Source organism: Argentina silus (assembly GCF_951799395.1).
Source record: "Argentina silus genome assembly, chromosome: 5".
Taxonomy (NCBI): Eukaryota; Metazoa; Chordata; class Actinopteri; order Argentiniformes; family Argentinidae; genus Argentina; species Argentina silus.
In genome coordinates, this window is record NC_139659.1 from 18801743 (window position 1) to 18822546 (window position 20804).

General features: G+C 43.9%; 1 protein-coding gene across 1 annotated transcript; it reads left to right on the forward strand.

Annotated features, from left to right (window-relative positions):
* Nucleotides 1-15216: 15216 nt before the first annotated feature.
* On the forward strand, nt 15217-17407 carry LOC310805206 (polyadenylate-binding protein 1A-like; the record flags this gene model as incomplete). The annotated part of the gene is made up of 4 exons (XM_083670788.1): nt 15217-16092; nt 16225-16798; nt 16899-17126; nt 17208-17407. 4 exons carry the CDS (start codon nt 15217-15219, stop codon nt 17405-17407), a joined length of 1878 nt encoding a protein of 625 aa, XP_083526914.1.
* Between the last annotated feature and the right edge of the window lie 3397 nt (nt 17408-20804).

Sequence of the window (20804 nt, forward strand, 5' to 3'; positions counted from 1 at the left end):
GTTCCAGCTGCTGCGGTCAGGCTTCGCTGTCAGGCAGCAAGAACAGAGAGACTAAGACTGAGTTTCTTCCCCCACGCCATCAGGATCATCAACGATGACCCCACCAGTGCCCCCCTCAAGTGACTCACACACTCACTGACATCATAACACATATGCACACTCATAACCATCCATCCGCTGTTTATATTGCTTATACTGTTCATATTATTTATACTGTTTATACTGTTCATACTGTTTATATTTTTTAGTACTTCTATTTTATTTTATTTTATTCTATTTTAAAACTTATTGTATTGTTGCACTACTCTGTGGCACTGTCACTTTTGCATTTCACTGTATACTTGTATGCATGTGACAAATAAAGAATCTTGAATCTTGAATCTACATTTGCTCTTTCTTTCTGCTGAACAAAGCAAATTCTAAATCTAACCAGGTGATAAAGTTTCTCCTTCTGCCTGTAATCCTCTAGGAGGTTAATGGAAAACCACAGCTCTGCTGCTGAGAGGGAACAGACAGAGTACACAGGGAAATAGGGTTACAGACTCTAGTAATCTGTTTTTCTGGAGAAAACCCAGCGTTTCTTGTCAGTGTGAACGTTGGAAGATTTGTTCAGCTTAACACATGCTGGCTCTGTCCATGCACCTGCTGGTTTCCCTCCATTGTCGTAGCCTTGTAATTATGGTTTTGTATTGAAGGATTATTTCCTCAGAGAAAAGAAAATGTTTTATATCAGTTGAGAAGGAACACAGACCCATAATCATGGTCAAAGCCTCAAAAACGTGCTGGTCATAGTAATTGTAGTTCAGGTGTCAGAAACGACAGAAAAAACATATCAAATCAGCAGCTGGGACCTTTCTCATCATGCAACTCAACATCACAATATCAACTTTCACAATACAGCATGTCTCACCGCTGTTAGCAGGTAACATTGTCGAGAGAAAACAAATTCTTTGTGAGATCTTCTTTCAGCTAATGCGTAACAGAGTTCTGTGTGACACAATGGTTGACTAATATCAGAAAAGAGTAGAAATGGTGACAACCAGACCCAGTCTCCCTGATGTGTTGAGTGAAGGTTGCGTGTGCAAATGAAAAAGATAATCATATGAACAAAAGATGCAGAGAATTGAAAAGGTAGGCTATAAAAGATAAAAACGTATTGTATTTATCTACACATTTACATTTACATTACATTAATGGCATTTAGCAGACGCCTTTATCCAATGTGACTTACAACAAATACATTTGTTTAAGTAAGTGAATCATCTATCCATCAGTCATCATAAGAAAAAGTAATCAATGCTTGGACCAGGGGCCATTGGCAGTCACAATTCTAGAAGAAGGAAAAATTACTTTTTCTACTTTTTTAACAGGAGAGAAACTTGTACTGGGGGGTAGTGGGGATGAAGAGGTCTTTAGGAGGGACACATCCAATATTAGATGCTGTGTTGCATCTTGCCTTTTCTCTCATACTGAACACTCATAATTATGTTTTCTGTGGTTCAGAATGAAGAGATTAATTAAATACTTCCAATGTTGTTGATGGGAGTGTTGATCTCAGCCTACAGTATTAAGACTAGGTCTCCCTGACTCCTGAGTGTTTAGTCTGCACTGGATCAGCCATCTGCTCCACAGCTGCATGGCTAATTGGAAAAATGTTAATGTCCAATCATCTATGTAACATTAATGTCTAACTCAAGGAGTGAGGGAAATAATTCGACAGAATCAAGAAATATACTGCTGCTATGGCTTTGAGTTCAAGACAGCACTTCCATAATATGAAAACAATGCAATTGTGTCACACACTTTTTGTATGCCCTTTGATAAAATATCCCACTCACTGAGAACTCTTGTGTCTTTGGTTCAAATGCATTGCATTTCCAGTGTCCCAGTTGATAAAGACTGGGAGGCACAAAGTGTGTTCTTACCCAGAAAAGGTGGACAGGACAGAGTCCACATTTTGGTAACCTTCATCAGCCAGCAATGGTTGTCGACGAGCGGCCCACTGTACCGGAGGAAATAAGGAGACAGCATCGGGGAAGGAGAGCGGGGGTGAAGTGACAGATGAAGAAAAGGAGATATAAACCATATCTTCCTTCTATCATCATGGGCAACGTGAGATCTCTGGGAAATAAAATGGAGGAGCTTACGGCACTGGCGAGAGGACAGAAGGACTACCGTAAATGCAGTCTTATGTGTTTTACGGAGACATGGTTGCAGGAGGTTATTCCCGACGCAAACACCACCATTGAGGGCTTTCAGACAGTGTGGGCGGACAGGATTCACCGTCAGTGCGGCAAAAAGCAAGCCGGAGGAGTTGTTGTATTTGTCAACAACAGATGTTGCAATCCTGGCCATATTCACGTGAAGGAAAGCGTATGTAGCCCGCATTCTCCTGGGATTTTAACCATGTCACCCTGACAAAAACACTGGCAACGTTCTCCCAGTTTGTGAAGTGCCCCACTCGGGAGAATAAAACACTGGACCTGTTATATGCTAATGTGAAAGACGCCTACATCTCTACAGCACCTATGGACCTATTCACACCTCTCACCTACCCCTTTGTCCCATCCAGTACCCTCTCTCTTCCCTCTCCCGCCCCTTTGACTCCATTCACACCTCGCCTCCATTCCCCTCCTCCTCCAGCCCCACCATTTCCTTACTTCACAACTCTTCAGTGCCCCCTATTATTCTGCCCCACGACACCACTGTCACAGCCAACGACCCCCCCCACCACCCCCCGCTCCAGTGTCTTCATCAGTACGGCTCAGGTGAAGAGAGAGCTGGGGAAACTCCGCACCAGGAAGGCTGTGGACCCGGATGGTATGAGCCCGAGGGTGCTCAAAGTCTGCGCGGACCAGCTGCGTGGAGTACTCCAGTACCTCTTTAACCTGAGCCTCAGTCTGGAAAAGGTCCCATCAATATGGAAAACATCTTGCCTGGTACTGGTACCAAAGAAAAAGAACCCCAGTGTTCTGAATGACTAAGGACCAGAAAGACTGGTGTTAGCACACATGAGGCCGCTGGTGAAGACATTATTGGACTCCCTGCAGTTTGCCTACCAGGCAGACATTGGTGTATATGATGCCATCATCTACCTGCTACATAGAGCTCACTCCCATTTGGATAAGGCTGGCAGCACTGTGAGGGTCATGTTTTTTTTACTTTTCCAGTGCATTTAACATCATATAGCCCTTACCACTTGTGGATAAGCTGTTGAGGATGCAGGTGGACTCCCCCATTGTTTTCTGGATTACAAAATACCTGACCAACAGGCCACAGTTTGTACGGCTGCAGGGATGTGTGTTGTTGAGTGGTGTGAGCAGAACCACCTGCTACTCAACATCAGCAAGACAAAGGAGATGGTGGTGGACTTTAGGAGGACTAGGGTCCCCCTGTCTCCTGTTTCCATCCAGGGAGAGGACGTGGAGGTGGTCCAGAGCTACAAGTACCTGGGGGTGCACCTGGACAATAAACTGGACTGGACTGGTAACACAGATGTCCTGTACAAGAGGGGCCAAAGCCGGCTTTATTTCCTGAGGAGGTTCAGGTCCTTTGGCATATGCAGGACTCTGCTGAACATGTTCTACCAGTCAGTGGTGGCCAGCACAGTGCTGTACGCGGTGGTATGCTGGGGGGCAGCATCAAGGAAGGTGACACCAAGAGGCTGAACAAGCTTATTAGGGAAGCTGGTTCTGTCCTCGGTGTCACCCTGGACAAACTCCTGGCCATCATGGACAATCCCTCCCATGACACTGTGGCAGAGCAGAGAAGCTCCTTTAGCAACAGATTATTACAACCACGTTGCACTAAGGAGCGCTATAGGAGATATGTTCTGCCTGCCGCTATAAGACTGTACAACTCCTCCTCTGGCTGGCTTGATCGGGGTGATCAGAGTCAGGCAGGGGGATGTTAAATCATACTGGACTATTCTTATTTACTGTATATACTGTTTCAGATATTTTATTCTATTCTATTGTCACTTTATTTTGTTGTTGTTTGTGATGTGAGCTGCTGTAATGCCTTAATTTCCCTTCGGGGATCAATAAAGTACCTATCTATCTATCTATCTATCTATTATCTATCAATTTCCCTTTGCTGACCCTGTGGACCACATCCCACTCAGTTTGCCTGGGGATACCAAAGGCCTCTAAACCATGTTGGCTAGACAATAGATGAACACCAGGACTTGATCTAATAGCTTATCTAACTGGCTGCATACCTGTGATTCAGTCAGTGCTCAGTCTGATAAGATGTCTTCCATGACATATTGCATTCAACCATACACACATTGTATTTTCCATACTGTGGAACAATCTTATTTAACATACACCTACTATACCTACTAAATACCTACTAAATAAGAGGCAGGATGAGTATTCAGCCCTGATATCAATGTAAATGTAAATGTAATGTAAATGAAATCAGTGATCTACCTAAGTACGTTCCAGTCGTCAGTGATTTACTTCAGTATTTTCCAGTCTTCAGACCAGGTCTCAGTGGTCTACCTTGGTACATTCCATCCATTTAGACCTGGTGTTAGTGGTTTACCTTGCCACATTACATCCCTCTAACCATGAGGTCTCAGTGGTCTATCTTGGTTACTGCAGTTACTCTCAGAAAAGAGGATGTTCCAGTTCTCAGACCAGTGAGAAGTCCAGCAGATCTGGGGAGAGACAACTGCTATGTTTCCAGAGCAGATGAAAATCCATGCTGATTCCGATTTGTCCTCCTTCTAAAGCCTTGTATAAACTTGCAGAGAACAACTAATCCCCTACTGGACTGCAAAGGAAGCCGGGGGACGTGCCAGCCTGGAAGCAGAGCAGACCCAGTGGCACTCCTAGTCACAGAGGATAAACTCAACGCCACCAGAAAATACAACCATTTCACCACCACATGCTGGCCAAGGACAGTGTATGAGTAGAATAACGACTTTTCAAAGAACAGGACAGGTAAGATGAAAGAACTCGATCAGATAAGTCATGATCACTACAAGTTACTACCAGCAGTAACATCTGTCCAGTCAGACCTTAGCTTCAGTCAAAGCTTTAAACATTATGCCAGTCTAAACCTAGGTCAAAAAGTGTTTGAAAATGTACAAATACTTGGGGTGCGGTTGATTTAGCTTGCTTGGCGCACCGGGTGACTAGGGTTTGCACCTTGTCTAACCTGTCCCAGTGTCGGTTGCCCCTCTGTCTGTCTCTCCAGTTATAGCAGAACAGATGGTGTCTGCGCCTCCCTCCAAAACGGGGCGGTTTGATCCAACACATGCCGCCTGAGACGCCAGGCCACTTCCTCCCAGGGTTCCCCTCACGTGTTAGCAAACACTTCTGCCCCAACACCACTGGCCTTTTGAAGTCCTTTTTAAGAGCACAATTATTCCCCCCTCCAGACAGTACACTCACTTCCCACCTTTTTAATAAGCCACTCGCAGACAAGTGTTGGACTCTTTTTTCCCCCTCTCACTTACTTCCCTGGGACCTTAAGTACACCCATAAATTCTCTGTCACTTGGCTGCGAACTCAGAAACCCCACCTTTGGCCCCCCTCAGGGTTGTGTTTGCTTGTTGTTTGAGTCAGTGCAAACGTAGCTTCCGCCCTTTGATTTTCGGTGAATCAGGTGTGACTTAAGGTTAAAGAAGCCATTAGCAAACTATGCACACTAATTGCTGTACTTGTGCCACCCTGGCATCTTGCAAGACATAGTATGGTGGGGGTGAGGGATTAGGTCAGAGGGGATCAGGGGGGCATCTTGGGAGTTAGCATGTGTATAGTGCAGAGTGTGTGTGGGGTCGATAGGGTTGGAGGGTGCATAGAGGTAAGCCCTGAGTGTTGAGTAGATATCATAAAGGCAAACAGGCCTTCTCCCAGTTTAGAAAAACGTCCTCAGCAATCCACTGTGTCAATCTATTTAAGACCATACTTTGAGAAAGGGATTTTTCACCCCATCTTGAAGCCCTGTGTCATTAATAATATAATATCATGCTTCCATCTGTTTTGAAATCTGATTGTTGCATGTGTTTCCTTTTAGGCTCATCAGAACCTGATGTGGATGCTGGGACGGTTGGCTGGTTCAGTGTGACACCACCTGTGATGGGTGTATCATAGTATCTGGCCTGCATACTCTCAAAGCCTGCTTCCCAGGGAAGAGGCTTTTTGTTGTGGATGTCCTCTGAAATCAGTAATGTTATGTGAGCACATACACCAACCTCTCTCTTGCTATCTCACTCACACACACACACACACACACACACACACACACACACACACACACACACACACACACACACACACACACTCACTCACTCACTCACTCACTCACTCACTCACTCACTCACTCACTCACTCACACACACACACACACACACACACACACACACACACACACACACACACACACACACACACACACACACACACACACACACACAGTTACACTCAAACATAAATTCAGAGAGCTCTTCTTGGAGATAATTACATTTGCCATTCACTGTGGAATGATCATTTGTAAGCTACATTATGATAACTTGAATACCTTCCCGTCTCACTGTACACAACCACTCTCTGGAAACCCACTAATTCTGATTACAAAGTGCCCAGTTGTGCAACTCTATCTCTCTGACCTGGGTTAGCTAGCTCACACCACTACAGTCACTGCTCTATGGGTAAGCAGTTGGCTGCACATCTTGCAGCAATTTACCAGCATGCGCCTTGTACAGGGAATACATTTATCTGCTCTGGTTTTCTGGGCCAGAGAGTATTAGGCAAAGCTTTTGATGGTATGGTTGAAGCATGATGAACAGAGGCAGAACATGTTGTGGACATCAGTAAATTACTCGACAATCAAATGCGGTTGCATTAGACTGAACACAAGCATGTAAGCAATGCTGACAAGCCCAACATCCCTGGAGGGTTTGGAAACTCAGAGGTCTGTGCAGCATGCAAGCTTGTCTGAAGAGAGTACCACCGCTTTGAAATATCCAGTATTAACAAAATATGCACTACATATATATATATTACTGGAGAAGAGCTCAAATGCAAACATGTCCGCAGCAAGTTACACAATAATTTGAATTGAGTCTATCTGAGTCAGCAACAATACTCAAATAGGCTGGGGCATTCAAGCGATGATTGAACAGGTCCAAAGTGTGCCAAGAAAACATTCCCCACACCATTACACCACCTCCACCATGAGAAGGTGTACAGGTGTTCCTAATAAAGGGCTCAGTGAGTGTATATATTTTCAAAAAGTTCTCCTATACATCCCTTTACAGTTTAGTTCCCCAGGAGAAAATGGGAAGTGACTTACTTTCACTGTAACCAGTCTACTGTTGTGTTTCTTTTGACAACATGACTAAAAACAGGCAGACAGTTATCAAAAAAGAGATAACCCACACACACTTACCCCTGTCATGTGGCACTGTGTGAACACTCTTCGATCACATTTTAAGTAAGTCCACACTGCCATCTACCTGAGTCTGAGAGAACTGCTATGAATTTTTCAAAGAGAGGTTACAGACTTTATTTGAAGGGTACTGACATAATAACTTAATGTCGTATTCATAAGCATTTCATGAAAGCAACAAGTTGACTGCTTTATGTATAGCCCTATTCAGAATGGACTAGTGTGGCAGGGGTACATCAGTTATGTAGTCATTACGGGGTAATAAATACATAACTGACATGCCCCTGTAACACTAGTCCAATCCGAATAGGCCTTTGGATTACTTCTGCCTGACTAATTTTACTTTTCTTGGATTACTTTTACCTATACAGGCAAAAAAACAGGAGGTAAAAGAGGCCGGAATGATTACAACTGTGGTTTTGCGCAGTCCGTACAAATTTGATTCGCAAATAGGTTAAAGAGACTAAAATTACAAATATGCTCTGGTAATGGTTACTGCTATTACCCTAACTCCCTTTGTAAAACGATCCCAACTTAAGCCATTGACATTAAGAAAAAGCAACATGTTATGAGCCTTACTGTACTTGTCTGTGATATGTTGCAGCATGTGATTTGCCTTGAATGCACTCATCAGCCCACATACTGGTGAATTGTCATAACTTGTCCTCTTCATCCCTAGACTACTATGAATCATTCATGTATGCTCTATGAATTAATGCTTTACACATGAACTAAAGTGGTGTTAAAATGTGTACTCATAACATGTATACTACTACAACTCAATCCTCCCAGGTAGTTGCATTGGAATTCATTTATACTAATTGCTACCCCTAGGGGGAGCTGTCAATTCACAACTAGTTGTAATGCCTGTCAACTGTCATCGACGATGCTACAGGACGGTGCATCGACGGTGCTACAGGAAAACAATGACCCAAAACATACTGCCATAGCAATTAGGGAGTTTTTCAGGGCCAAAAAAGTGGAAGGTCTTGACTGGCCAAGTCAATCTTCAGATTTAAATCCAATTGAACATACATTTATTTTCCTGATGATAAGATTTTAGGCAAAAAGACCTCAAAATAAACAACAACTGAAGATTGCAGTACAGGCCTGGCAGAGCATCACCAGAGAAGATACCTAACGTTTGGTGGGGTCAATGAGTTTCAGACTAAAGGCAGTTTTTGCATGCAAAGGATTGTCCACCAAATACTAAACATGAGTGCTTAATTTGGACATTTAAAAAATCTGTCCCATTACTTTCGGGGGACTATGCATAAACGTACAAATGTACACAAATACCATCAAATAAAAACTGAGAATGTCTACTTTAACCTCATATTAATTGTTTGATTTAAAATCCAAACATTTGGCATGTAGAGCCAAAATAAGAAAAAATGCTTCACTGTCCCAGAGGGCACTGTACATGACCAGAGAATAGAGCTTAATATATGTGCTATATATTATTTACTGTACTATTTGAATAATCAGTGCGCTCAATGTACTGTAACAGGGAATTTCCCCTTCCTTGGCTTATCTATGCAGCGAACATGTCAGGCATTGACATTGGATTTTACTTTGCTTGCCACATCAGCATGATGCGTTACTGGCGTACTGCACTAGCGAACCCATTGGGTGGTTACAATGTTTCCAATGTTGTTTCAGCCGCAGGTGCATCAGCGATTCTTTTGTCATATTGAATTGCAACAGGTGGCAGCAGTCACATCTAGTGAAGCCCCTATGGACGAAGTCAAATTAGTGTCATCAATGACGTGTGGCCTTATTGTTAAGCTTAGCAACGACCACAAAGGGTATAGAAGAGTTTAGAATGTTGAGAAATGCACTCATTTTCTATGGACAAAATATTTGACACTCCAACTTCTTCAACGACTTCAATTACAAATGGCTTTCTCCTACATGTCAGGATTAACTAGTGAATCGCTGGCACATTACAAGCATAAGATAGCTTTAGTGGGCTTGTATGATTGCCCGTACCAATTTCCAGCAGATGTTTGGGTGGATAACCCGAAGGAGTGGCCGAGTTTGCACTACTACGATTTGTACCAGTACTTGATCCAATCACGTAAGTATTCATTCATTTGCATAATGAATCACAATTACACTAATTGAATATTTCAACAAGCTAGTTAGTTAGATGAACTGGCTTAGTTATAACCCTTAAAGCTTTGGGTATCAGTCATGTTAAAGTAATTATCCCACAAATATGTCCAGTCGTGAACATACTTAATAATGTGTAGCCGGTGCCATAGCCGTATAGCAAAAATGTATCTGTGTAAAACTGATCCAGGATCAATAGCCTAGGGGTCTTGATAAAAGGCAGAATGGAATTGGCAAAATAATCCAGGCACGGTCATAGTCCAATTTAGGGTGCTCCCCAGGGTGCAATGTTATTACACATATTGCTCAAATGAATATGTATGTACACTCACCGAACACTTTATTAGGAACACTATACTAATACTTGATACTAATACCTTTGCTCTCAAAACGGCCTCAATTCTTTGTGGCATTGATTCCACAAGATGTTGGAAACATTCCTTTGAGATTCTGGTCCATGATGACATGTTGCATCACGCAATTCCTGCAGATTTTTCAGGTGCACTTTGAAGCTGTGAATCTCCCGTTCTACCACATCCCAAAGGTGTTCTATTGGATTCAGATCCGGTGACTGGGAAGGCCACTGAAGAACACTGAATTCATTGTCATGTTCATGAAACCAGTTCGAGACGACTTTTGCTTTGTGACATGGTGCATTATCATGCTGGAAATAGCCAATTAGAAGATGGGTAAATTGTGGCCATGAAGGGATGCGCATGGTCGGCAACAATACTTAAATAGGCTGTGGCATTCAATTGATGATTGAGTGGTATTAACGGGCCCAAAGTGTGCCAAGAAAACATTCCCCACACCATTACACCACCTCCACCATGAAAAGGTGTACAGGTGTTCTTCTGCAAACATAATATGTTACAATAACAAAATGATAAATGGTAATACTGGGATTTATTCATCAATGTAATAATTAAATTGACTTAATATGTTAATCTGTAGTTCTACTGATCACATTATTTAGGGTTGCACTCTCCAGAGGCCATGAAGAACTACAGATCCCTGGAGTCCTATAAATGGTTCATAGAGGAATTTGTTGGCACTGTGCTCTACTTTAAGAGTGGTAGAAACACTATTCTTAAGGCTGACGTGAAACCATCACAGAGGGTCAACCAAGATCCCCACCACCCCTGGGTTGCCCTGGGAAGAGATGCAGATGTTATTGGGGCACATTGTGATTGCATGTCAGGGTAAGAATACCTTCTTTTTTTTTTGTCCTCTGTTGTCCTCATCACAAAACTACCGTACAGAAGGCATGACTCATTGGGTTTTCTGTCTTTCAGACGTGGAGAAAGCTGCTCTCATGTGGCAGCACTTCTGTTCAAAATTGAGGCTGCAGTGCGCCTGGGATACACAGTGAGTGCGTGCGTGGAGGAGGCGTGCTTCGGAGGTGTACTGAAAAAGGTGGATACGGAGATAAGTAGATTAGTGAATTACATTTGCACTTTGTGTTCTGCGTTATAGGATCATGGTGCATATTTGTGAGTTACGTTATTTTCCTATTATTTACAATAATAATGGCATTAATCTATATCCATAGGTGGAGCCTGCCATGGTGTCTGATAAACATTTTTGTCATGAAGATGTAAAGCAGAAAAGATCATGCAACACCACAATGACCACCAATCATCTGACTCCTCTATTCGAAGGAGAGGAGAATAATAGTTGGTTTGCTCTGGCTGAGGCCAACTCGCATGCAGTGGGATTAGTGGCCTCAACTGCACACTCGCAGAGGTGTGTACAGCTACCGCCCCCACTATGGACTTTACACACAAGCCAAGACCTCAACATCTCAGTTACCCTAGAAGAGGTGTCCCTTGTTGAGGTGATGACCAGGCAGCAATCGAACAGCTCTATCTGGTATGAACAGCGTGTCGGCAGACTAACATCATCAACTGCGCACACCGCACTTAGGGCTGATGTTGAGCGTCCACCTCAAAGCTTGATCTCTAAAGTGTGTGAGCCCATGAGAAATACCATCAGAACACCAGCCATCCTATGGGGGAAGGAGCATGAGTCAGAGGCATTCAGCATGTATACAGCCAACATGATCCCTCATGCTGAATGCTCAACCAAGGCAGTAGGGTTGTTAATTTCCATCAAAACACCCCACCTGGCAGGATCTCCAGATGGCCTTGTCAACTGCCTCTGCTGCGGGAATGGGATTGTTGAGATCAAGTGTCCCTACAAACATCGCAACAACACTATTGCAATTGCTGTCCAGGATGACAAGTTCTGCCTAGACAAAAACATGCGTCTGAAGGAGGACCATCCATACTACACTCAGGTCCAACTACAGATGTATGTTGCTGAGACCATGTATGGAGACTTCATTGTCTGGACCACCAAAGAGTTAAATGTCCAGAGGATCGCCAGGAATGAGGACTTTATCCAAAGCATGGTGGGAAAATTGACAGAGTTTTGGGAGCGAGTCATCCTCCCCAAACTTTTGACCAGGTCCATCGAAAAAGGAGTCCCAGATGAAACTCAAGCCACCACCTCAGGAGTGTTCTGTGTCTGAAATGTTAGCATGCGACAGATGCGGAAACGGAATGGTTTTATCTGGACTGTTTGAAGCTCAAACATCTCACAGCAGGCAATACCTGGTACTGCATTGAATGCAAAAAACACAAGTAATAGTTGTACAAGTCTTTTTACATTTTCTGGAGGGTGGTGTGTGTATGATATAATAAACATACTGTATACATAGAAATCTTACCTTTCATGATAAAAATGGCTCTTTTGGATTTTTGATTGTTTTTACTGTCCTCTAAACATCCAACAGAAGGTGCTAAAAGCGTTATACGACAGTAGATTCTTTATGTGAATTGATCACGTACAGACATCTCACCAGGTTTTTAAAGACATTGTTGCCTTTATGCGGGTGTATATCGGGTGTTAAAGGAAGATACTGTATATACTGCATATTGTTTAGTAGGTCCTATTTAGTATGTGAAATTGCAGTATGTGGAAACATTTTGCCCACTCTCTACTTACTTACATACTGTAATGACAGTATGTAAAGGCGAAAGGGATGGGGATGGGGATCAAAACCCAGTTCTACAATGAAACCGGTTCTGAAAGACGTGCCAATTATTCCCATCGCTTTGCTCATCTGTCACTCACTCACTCGTTAGCAACATGGCTGAGCAGGCGAAGGTAAAGATTATTGTTTATTCAAGTGTACAAATATTGTACATGCATTTACATAAATCTAAAAATATATGTAAGCACATTGCACTGTTCTAACATAAATACCTTTAATTTATCAGGTTAAGAAACCCACATTACTCCATCAAACAAATCAACTTTTTTTTAAACTTTTTTTGTCACAGTTGAGAAGGGCAGAACTATGGTAGAACAAATAATTGTGAGCTACTAAAACATGTGGGACATATGTGGTATTTAACAAAAACAAATAGCTGCAGACAGCCTTACAGAGGGCATACATCCCACGAATGAGTGTACTCCTTCATCACCGACACTGCCTCGTAACACAGAAGACATATCGTTTTTTCTCCTTGAAGCAAAAACATGTATTCGCCTTCCCACCTTTCATTAAATTGCCTTCCCTCTGCATCGACTTTTCTCTTCTTGGACATTTTGGGATTATTTGTAGATCTTTTTCATATCCATTACCGGTTTAGTCAAACGCCGATATGCGATCTAGCGGCAGGATCCCGTCATTTCGCTGGTCACAAATTTGACATGCATTGTGGGAGATGTAGTTTATGGTCACTGTACGCTGTAAAGCAGCGTAGACTTTTATTTTAAGACAATTATGTACTTTTTAAGCTTTCGCGGGCACGCGGGCCTTGAGTTTGACACATGTACGTTAAACCGATCAAATACCTGCTTGAGTGGAGCTCCAAAAAAGTTTTCTTCAATATTGCAAGCTAGCATAGCCAACAACAATCTGAAAAATAGTCCTACCAACCCCCAAGAACTACTGGCACCAACACTTGATTGATAAAGAATAGTCTGTCCCGTACCCATGCACGTACATACTCACTCCTACACACACACACACACACACACACACACACACACACACACACACACACACACACACACACACACACACACACACACACACACACACACACACAATCCTATTACATAGTCAGGCTCTGTGGAAAGTTGAAGTAAACAGGCTCCTTATTCTCCCCTCACAGCTGCTAAGATGATGTTCCACCTGGAATCCAGTGGAAAGTGGTCAAGATGGCTGCCTGCAAACACAGTTTTGTTTTTACGCCTATGTTTTCACGCCATGTTCCTCTTGTATGTGCATCTGCTTCTCACGTTTTTAAAAAGGTAATTTATAAATGAAAAACGTTGCCATAACACACTCAGTCTATCAGCTACTGAGCTTGTGCAGTTCTCTGCTCAGCCACAAGGGAGCGCAGCAGGAAAGGGCCGAACGTGATTTCCAGGAGGGGGCACGATGCAACTGATCTAAATGCAGAGACACAGAGCTCAAAGCTCAACTGGAGTTGATGTATGACTGAAAAATGTGCAGATTTATCTGTTTTCCTTTTCTTTAACTCTCTGTATTTGGTTTTAGTTGACCCACCATGTGAAAGTGTGTGAATTCCCATGAAAACCACTTCCTAAAAAGTCAAACACACTTCCTGACAACTTTTCACTGGACTTTATTTTGGGGGTTTATTTCTGTTCTGTATTTCTGTATTTCTGTTTCTGTCAGTCAAAACAGTGTCATGGCTTCTCCAATGTTAACAATCCATTTTGTTTTTAACTTTGAAAAAGGCGTTTATCATTCATACTGAATTCTGCACACAGACCACTCCTATTTAACGCACACCAAGGAGTTATGAATAAAACTGAGTTGAATAAAAAAAATAGCTTTCCTGAAGACATATTTTTCCCCACAGAAGTTTGATTTCATTTTATTAAAAGGTATTGGGTTTGACTTGAATAGTGCTTTAATTATCTATTACCATTGCTTGTATCATGTTAACATGACTAGCTGTTTATTTATTGTTTTCCTATTTCACTTTTCTTCTATTGTACTATTGTTTCTCTGACTTTTTATGTACAGCACTTTGAGTTGCAGTCTCTGTACGAAAATGTGCTCTATAAATAAATGTATTATTATTATTATAAACCATAAAAGAGTAAAAGAAAAAGGGAAACAGCTAGAAGAAATATCTGAATGTTTGTCAATCCTACATCTGAAGCTCTATGTCTATACAGTGTTTGCAAAGTGTAGGAAAAAGTTATTTAAACATTTGACAATGTGCTGTATGTTTCTATCTTGAACAGTTGTTTAGAGAATCAACAAACAAATGTCTGTTAGTTCAATTTATAGTTATTGTTATGTTTTAAATGTTTCAACTTTTATCAAAGCTTCCTATGAAATGATACTTTCAAAGAAGGCCCTGCCACCATGGTTGGATCCAGGGCCGTAGCTACAAAATGGACCCTGGCTGTGGTCTGTGAGGTAACAATGACTGGAGTTAGAATTTTTCAAAAACATTACACACATCACATACAGTCGTCAAGGATGTCACAATGTGATGACATAATGTAGAACACGCAGCTGGGGTTCTAAAATCCAGCTACAGTACTCCTGACATTCATTTACCTGCAATTCCTCTGTGTAGAGCAAGATAGGTAGATGTTATTTGTTCTTTTTAAAACTTTTGCTGTCTGAAAGGGCCATCAGACATGAATCCTAGTGCGCCCATTCAATCAATGGCCTCCTTGTATGTAGGAGATCTCCACAGGGACACCACTGAGGAAATGCTGCATGAGAAATTCAGCCCTTGTGGTCCAATCATCTCTATAAGAGTGTGCAGGGACATGATAACACACCAATCTCTTGGGTATGCCTATGTCAACTTTCAACAGCAAGCTGACGCAGAGCGTGCCCTGGACACCATGAACTTTGATGATGTCAATGGAAGACCTATGCGCATCATGTGGTCTCAGCGTGACCCTTCTCTGAGGAATAGTGGGGTAGGCAACATCTTCATTAAGAATTTAGTGGAGACTTTTGACAGCAAGGACCTCTACGACAGGTTCTCTGAGTTTGGGGACATCCTTTCCTGCAAGGTAGTGTCTGATGAGAATGGCTCTAAAGGCTATGGCTTTGTGCAGTATAATAGACAGGAGTCTGCTGAGAGAGCTATTAAGAGACTCAATGGCACGTTATTAAATGACAGAAAAGTGTTTGTTGGACACTTCAAATCTCGCAAAGAACGAGAGGCTGAACTTGGATCCAGGGCCCGAGAGTTCACTAACGTGTACATCAAAAACTTTGGAGAGGATATGGACGACCAACGCCTTAAGGAGAGGTTTGAGAGATTTGGACCAGCCCTGAGCGTCCGTGTCATGACTGATGACACTGGTAAGTCCATGGGTTTTGGATTTGTCAACTTCCAAAGGCATGAGGATGCCAAGAGGGCCATTGATGAGATGAATGGCCGGGAGATAAATGGGAGGCGGGTCTACGTGGGCCGCGCCCAGAAGAGAGGAGAGCGCCAGACTGTGCTGAAGCGCCAGTGTGAGCAGATGAAGCAGGGCCGCAGGACCAGATACCAGGTGTGTGGATATGAAAAAAAGATTTAAAAAAAAAAGACTGTATAAGAAAAAGAAGTTGATAGTCTTGGTAAACATTGTTGATGTATTTGAGACATGAAAAATATCTCACTAAACAGGGTTTCTCTCTACCAGGGTGTCAATCTGTATGTGAAGAACTTGCATGATCGCCTGGATGATGAGCAGCTGCACAAAGAGTTCTCCCACTTTGGAACAATCACCAGTGCAAAGGTAATGATGGAGGGTGGACGCAGCAAGGGATTTGGCTTTGTGTGCTTCTCCTCCCCTGAGGCAGCCACCAAGGCGGTGACTGAGATGAACGGCCGTATCGTGGCCACCAAGCCCCTGTATGTGGCCCTGGCCAAGCGCAAGGAGGAGCGCCAGGCTCACAGAACCAACCAGCACATGCAGAGGATGGCCAGCGTCTGTGCCGTTCCCAAACCAGGCATCAACCTCTACCAGGTTGCTCCCCCACCTGGATTCTTCATGGCAGCCATTCCACAGGCCCAGAACTGTGCTGCCCCTTACTTCACCAACCAGCTGGCTCAGCTGAGACCCACTCCTTGCTTGGCTACCCAGAGTGTGAAACCTCAACACATCCAATACATGCCCAACACCATGTGTCTATCGGCTCCCAGGCCTCAGATCTTCAATGCTATGAAGGCCACACCCTCCCAGGTGCCCCGTATGATGACCTCTCAGCGCATAGGTCAGTATATTTAGTGAAGCAACGCTGCTCATAGACACAATACCACGATGCCAATATTTGCCATGAATATCCCTTTGATTATGATGATCTTCCCTCTCAGCTACCCAGGCCTTGAGACAGCGCCCTGCCAGTGCAGATGCAGCTACAGCCAGGATCCGCGTCGTGCCCCAGAACAAGTACACAGCTGGTGTACACTACTCCCAGCAGCACATGGCTCCCCAGCCACAGGTCCTCATGCAGCAGCCTGCTGTCCATGTCCAGGACCTGGAGCCTCTGACTGCCTCCATACTGGCTGACCTTCCCCATGAGGACCAGAAACAGATGATAGGTGAGTCTGCTTGTTTGTTTCTATGGATCCCCATTAGCTGTTACTGTTACTGTTACTGATATTTATTCTCCCTGCCTCCAGGTGAGCGTCTCTTCCCATCTATCCACAACATGCACCCCAGCATCGCTCCCAAGATCACCGGCATGCTGCTGGAGATGGACAACTGTGATCTGCTCCACATGCTGGAGTCTCCAGAGTCCCTGCGCTCCAAGGTGGATGAAGCGGTTGCTGTGCTGGAGGCCCACTGGGCTGCACAGAAATCTGGCCACATCCCAGCTTGAGTTCCCGCCTGCCTACCTGACCCTGGACCGACCCTCGACTACTCGACTACCATTCCTGTGTTGACTACCCGCCTGCCTACCTGACCCCTGCCTTTCTGACTACCCGCCTGCCTGCCGAACCCTGGACCGACCCTCGACTACTCGACTACCATTCCTGTGTTGACTACCCGCCTGCCTACCTGACCCCTGCCTGTCTGACTACCCACCTGCCTACCTGACTCCTGCCTCCTAACACAAAAAAAGCATATCCGGACTTTAAAACCTACTTCACCAATAAAAATATTCTTGCATTGAGAAAATCTTGAAAAATTTATAAATAATTTCATTACAAAATGAAAATGATTGACTCAACGATGTCTAGGAAAGGGTAAGCTGTACCTCAATGATAAAAGTAAAAGACTGGTTGGACCAGATAGACCAACAACAAGGCCTACTAGACCAGAAATGCACATCCCAGCTGGGCATGAAACAGTGGATGTGAATGAACAACTAGATCATTAAACAGTTGTACTTTTATTACCCAGCTAGGCACATTCCATCAATTCCAATGTCATGATTTTGTCTTCACAGAATAATGTGAAAAGTATTTAGATAAATGTTCATAACTGTTAATGCATTAGTAAGGATATTGCGCCAAAGCTCCTTTCTTGGTGACCGACTGACTAGGGACAAAAGTCCAGTTTTAATGACCAAGACTTTCAGGAAGTGAAAGTCAATATCGAGTCAAGGATAACTCTAATGCTATTGCCTGCGTGCGTGTGTGCGTGCGTGCGTGCGTGCATGCGTGCGTGCGTACGTGCGTGCGTGCGTGCGTGTGTGTGCGCGCGCGCGCGGGCGGACATGCGGGTATGTGGGTATGTATTAAGGTCCTGGCTCCTGCTGATAACCTGTACTACCACTGGTTGGTGATCATCGCCACGGCCCTGCTGTACAAATGGTGCCTCTTGGTGGTCAGGTACGGTATCACACACCTATATCCCCCCAACCAGTGAATGAAATTATTTGTCTCCTTTTATGACATGTGTCTTCTGATCTAGAGAAAACCATGTAGTATTATCAGTAACCCTTAAATGACATGTCTTCTCGACAAAGTACCTCCATTACCCATAACCCATGATAAACAGCAGTAACCATAATCCATGGTAACCTAAAGTGAATCCTCAATGGATACTTTTTCCTATTGAAAATGGCTTAATCTGTGTTGGAGAAACTGGCCTAGGGTGTACAGAACAGCATTCCAGAGGGAATTTTAACATGTCCCTTTCTAACACAACATGGCTTGAGTAGTTACCATCTTGTGGATGAACCCCTGAATTTCTTTAGCATTGACATCTGACTCAGTGAGGGCTCACCAAACCTGTTGACGAAGGAGGCAGAGTAGTCCCAGATGCCACAGTTGAGGCCTGCCGAGTGATCTCTGAGCTCATACAGGATCTCCTCCATCTCAAACGCTGCCAGGACGTTCTCTATCAGCACGGTGGCCTTTATGCTACCCACAGGCAGGCCAATCTAGACAACACACACACACACACACACACACACACACACACACACACACACACACACACACACACACATAAGCAACAACAGAACAGGATGTACTTAAAGTTGAGCACAAAGTAAGAAACTAAATATTCTTAGGAACAGAGAGAGAAGAATAAACTCTTAAAGTATCTGACAGGCCTGCACTATAGTCAAACAAACCTTGCGCTCCGTCCAGACGAATATTTTTTTTCTTCCATAGTCTTGCCTCCAGATAACCCTCAACCTGTCATGCAGCAATGGGAATGAGAAAAGGAGGCAGCTTTCCTCAGTGGAACATGAGGAGACCGAAATCAAACAGAGGGCCTGGAACCTCTTTTCCATTCACCTGCAGACACACAAAAGCATCACACACGCATCATCCATTAAAAACAAGCTGATGACTAGGACATACATCATTTGAGTCTATATTTCAAGCCAGTCAATATGTATAGCAGATGCTGAGGACTTAGGGTTAGAGGTCATCAGAGTTGGAACTCCAACTACCATCAAGTTGTGTTCCACCATGTTCCAGGCGTGTGGGCGGAGCATCAGCACAGGGGCCTGGGATATGGGTGGGACATCTGTCGGAGGGGTGCAACCACAGGACACACATTAATAATGTAGGCCTTCAAACAATCATCTGATCTGACTTTTGGATCAACTGATATAGCCACTATGCTTCCTCTTTTCCTCAATTCTATAAACAACTTACCCTGTTCTTGGCTGTCTGGTAGTATGGTAGTACATGTTTGCTCCTGTACCTGAAGGATTACCCACTAAACCAGGTCACCCTGGTCGCCCCCTCACATTCTCTATAGACCCCCATCTGGAGGGTAGGCACACCCCCCCACTCTGTACCTGTAGGCCCTGTGCAGGGGAGCTGAGAGCCTGGGCGAGGCGTTGGGTGTCACAGGGGGCCAGGTCCCCTACGTCCACATGCCTCCTCTGGAGCCTCTGAGTGACGGGGCGGACCCTCCAGGTGGGGTCACTCCCAATGGGGGCCGTGACCTCCGAGAACCATGGCAGGTCACCTGACACGTCCAGATGGGCCTTCCTCGAGATTCTGAGCCTCAGTATCTAGTATGACGGAGAGACACAAACCATTATGGTACAAGGCTACACATGGTGCTCTGTGGCTCAGTTGGTAGAGCATGTGCGCTGGTAATCAGGGTCGTCGCTACCGTTGAGGACTTGAGGATATGACCTCTGTAGTTTTGAGCCATATTTCAACTGAGCCGATTGCGAGTTTGTGATGAACAATTGTCAATTCCACAGATTTCTTTATCGTGCCTCTCTCTCCCTCTCTCCCTCTCTCTATCTCTCTTGCTGTCTTGCTCTCTCTCTCTCCTTCTCTCCCTGTACTTTCACCTGCCTACAAATTGTGTAACATTGTGTGTATCAACTAGGTTTTTTATGTTTTGGTTGACTATTTCAATATGTACAAGCTTGCTTCTCTTCTTGAATGTACAGTTGTAGGAATTGTGGAATTTTGTGAAGGAGACATGAAACACAGAGATGTGACGCTGCGCTCGTACGTGGACCTGCTCAAGCTGGAGGACGTGCTGGACAACCTAGATTTGTTGTTTCATTGGGTGGCTATAACCTTGTTGAGACAAGAGAAATCCTTTGCAGAAAGTAGCTACAATGGGGTGGAAACCCGTTTTGAAATGTTAAACCGATCAAATACCTGCTTGAGTGGAGCTCCAAAAAAGTTTTCTTCAATATTGCAAGCTAGCATAGCCAATAACTCTCTGAAGAATTGTCCTGCCAACCCCCAAGAACTACTGGCACCAACACTTGATTGATAAAGAGTAGTCTGTCCCGTACCCATGCACGTACACACTCACTCCTACACACACACACATACACACAC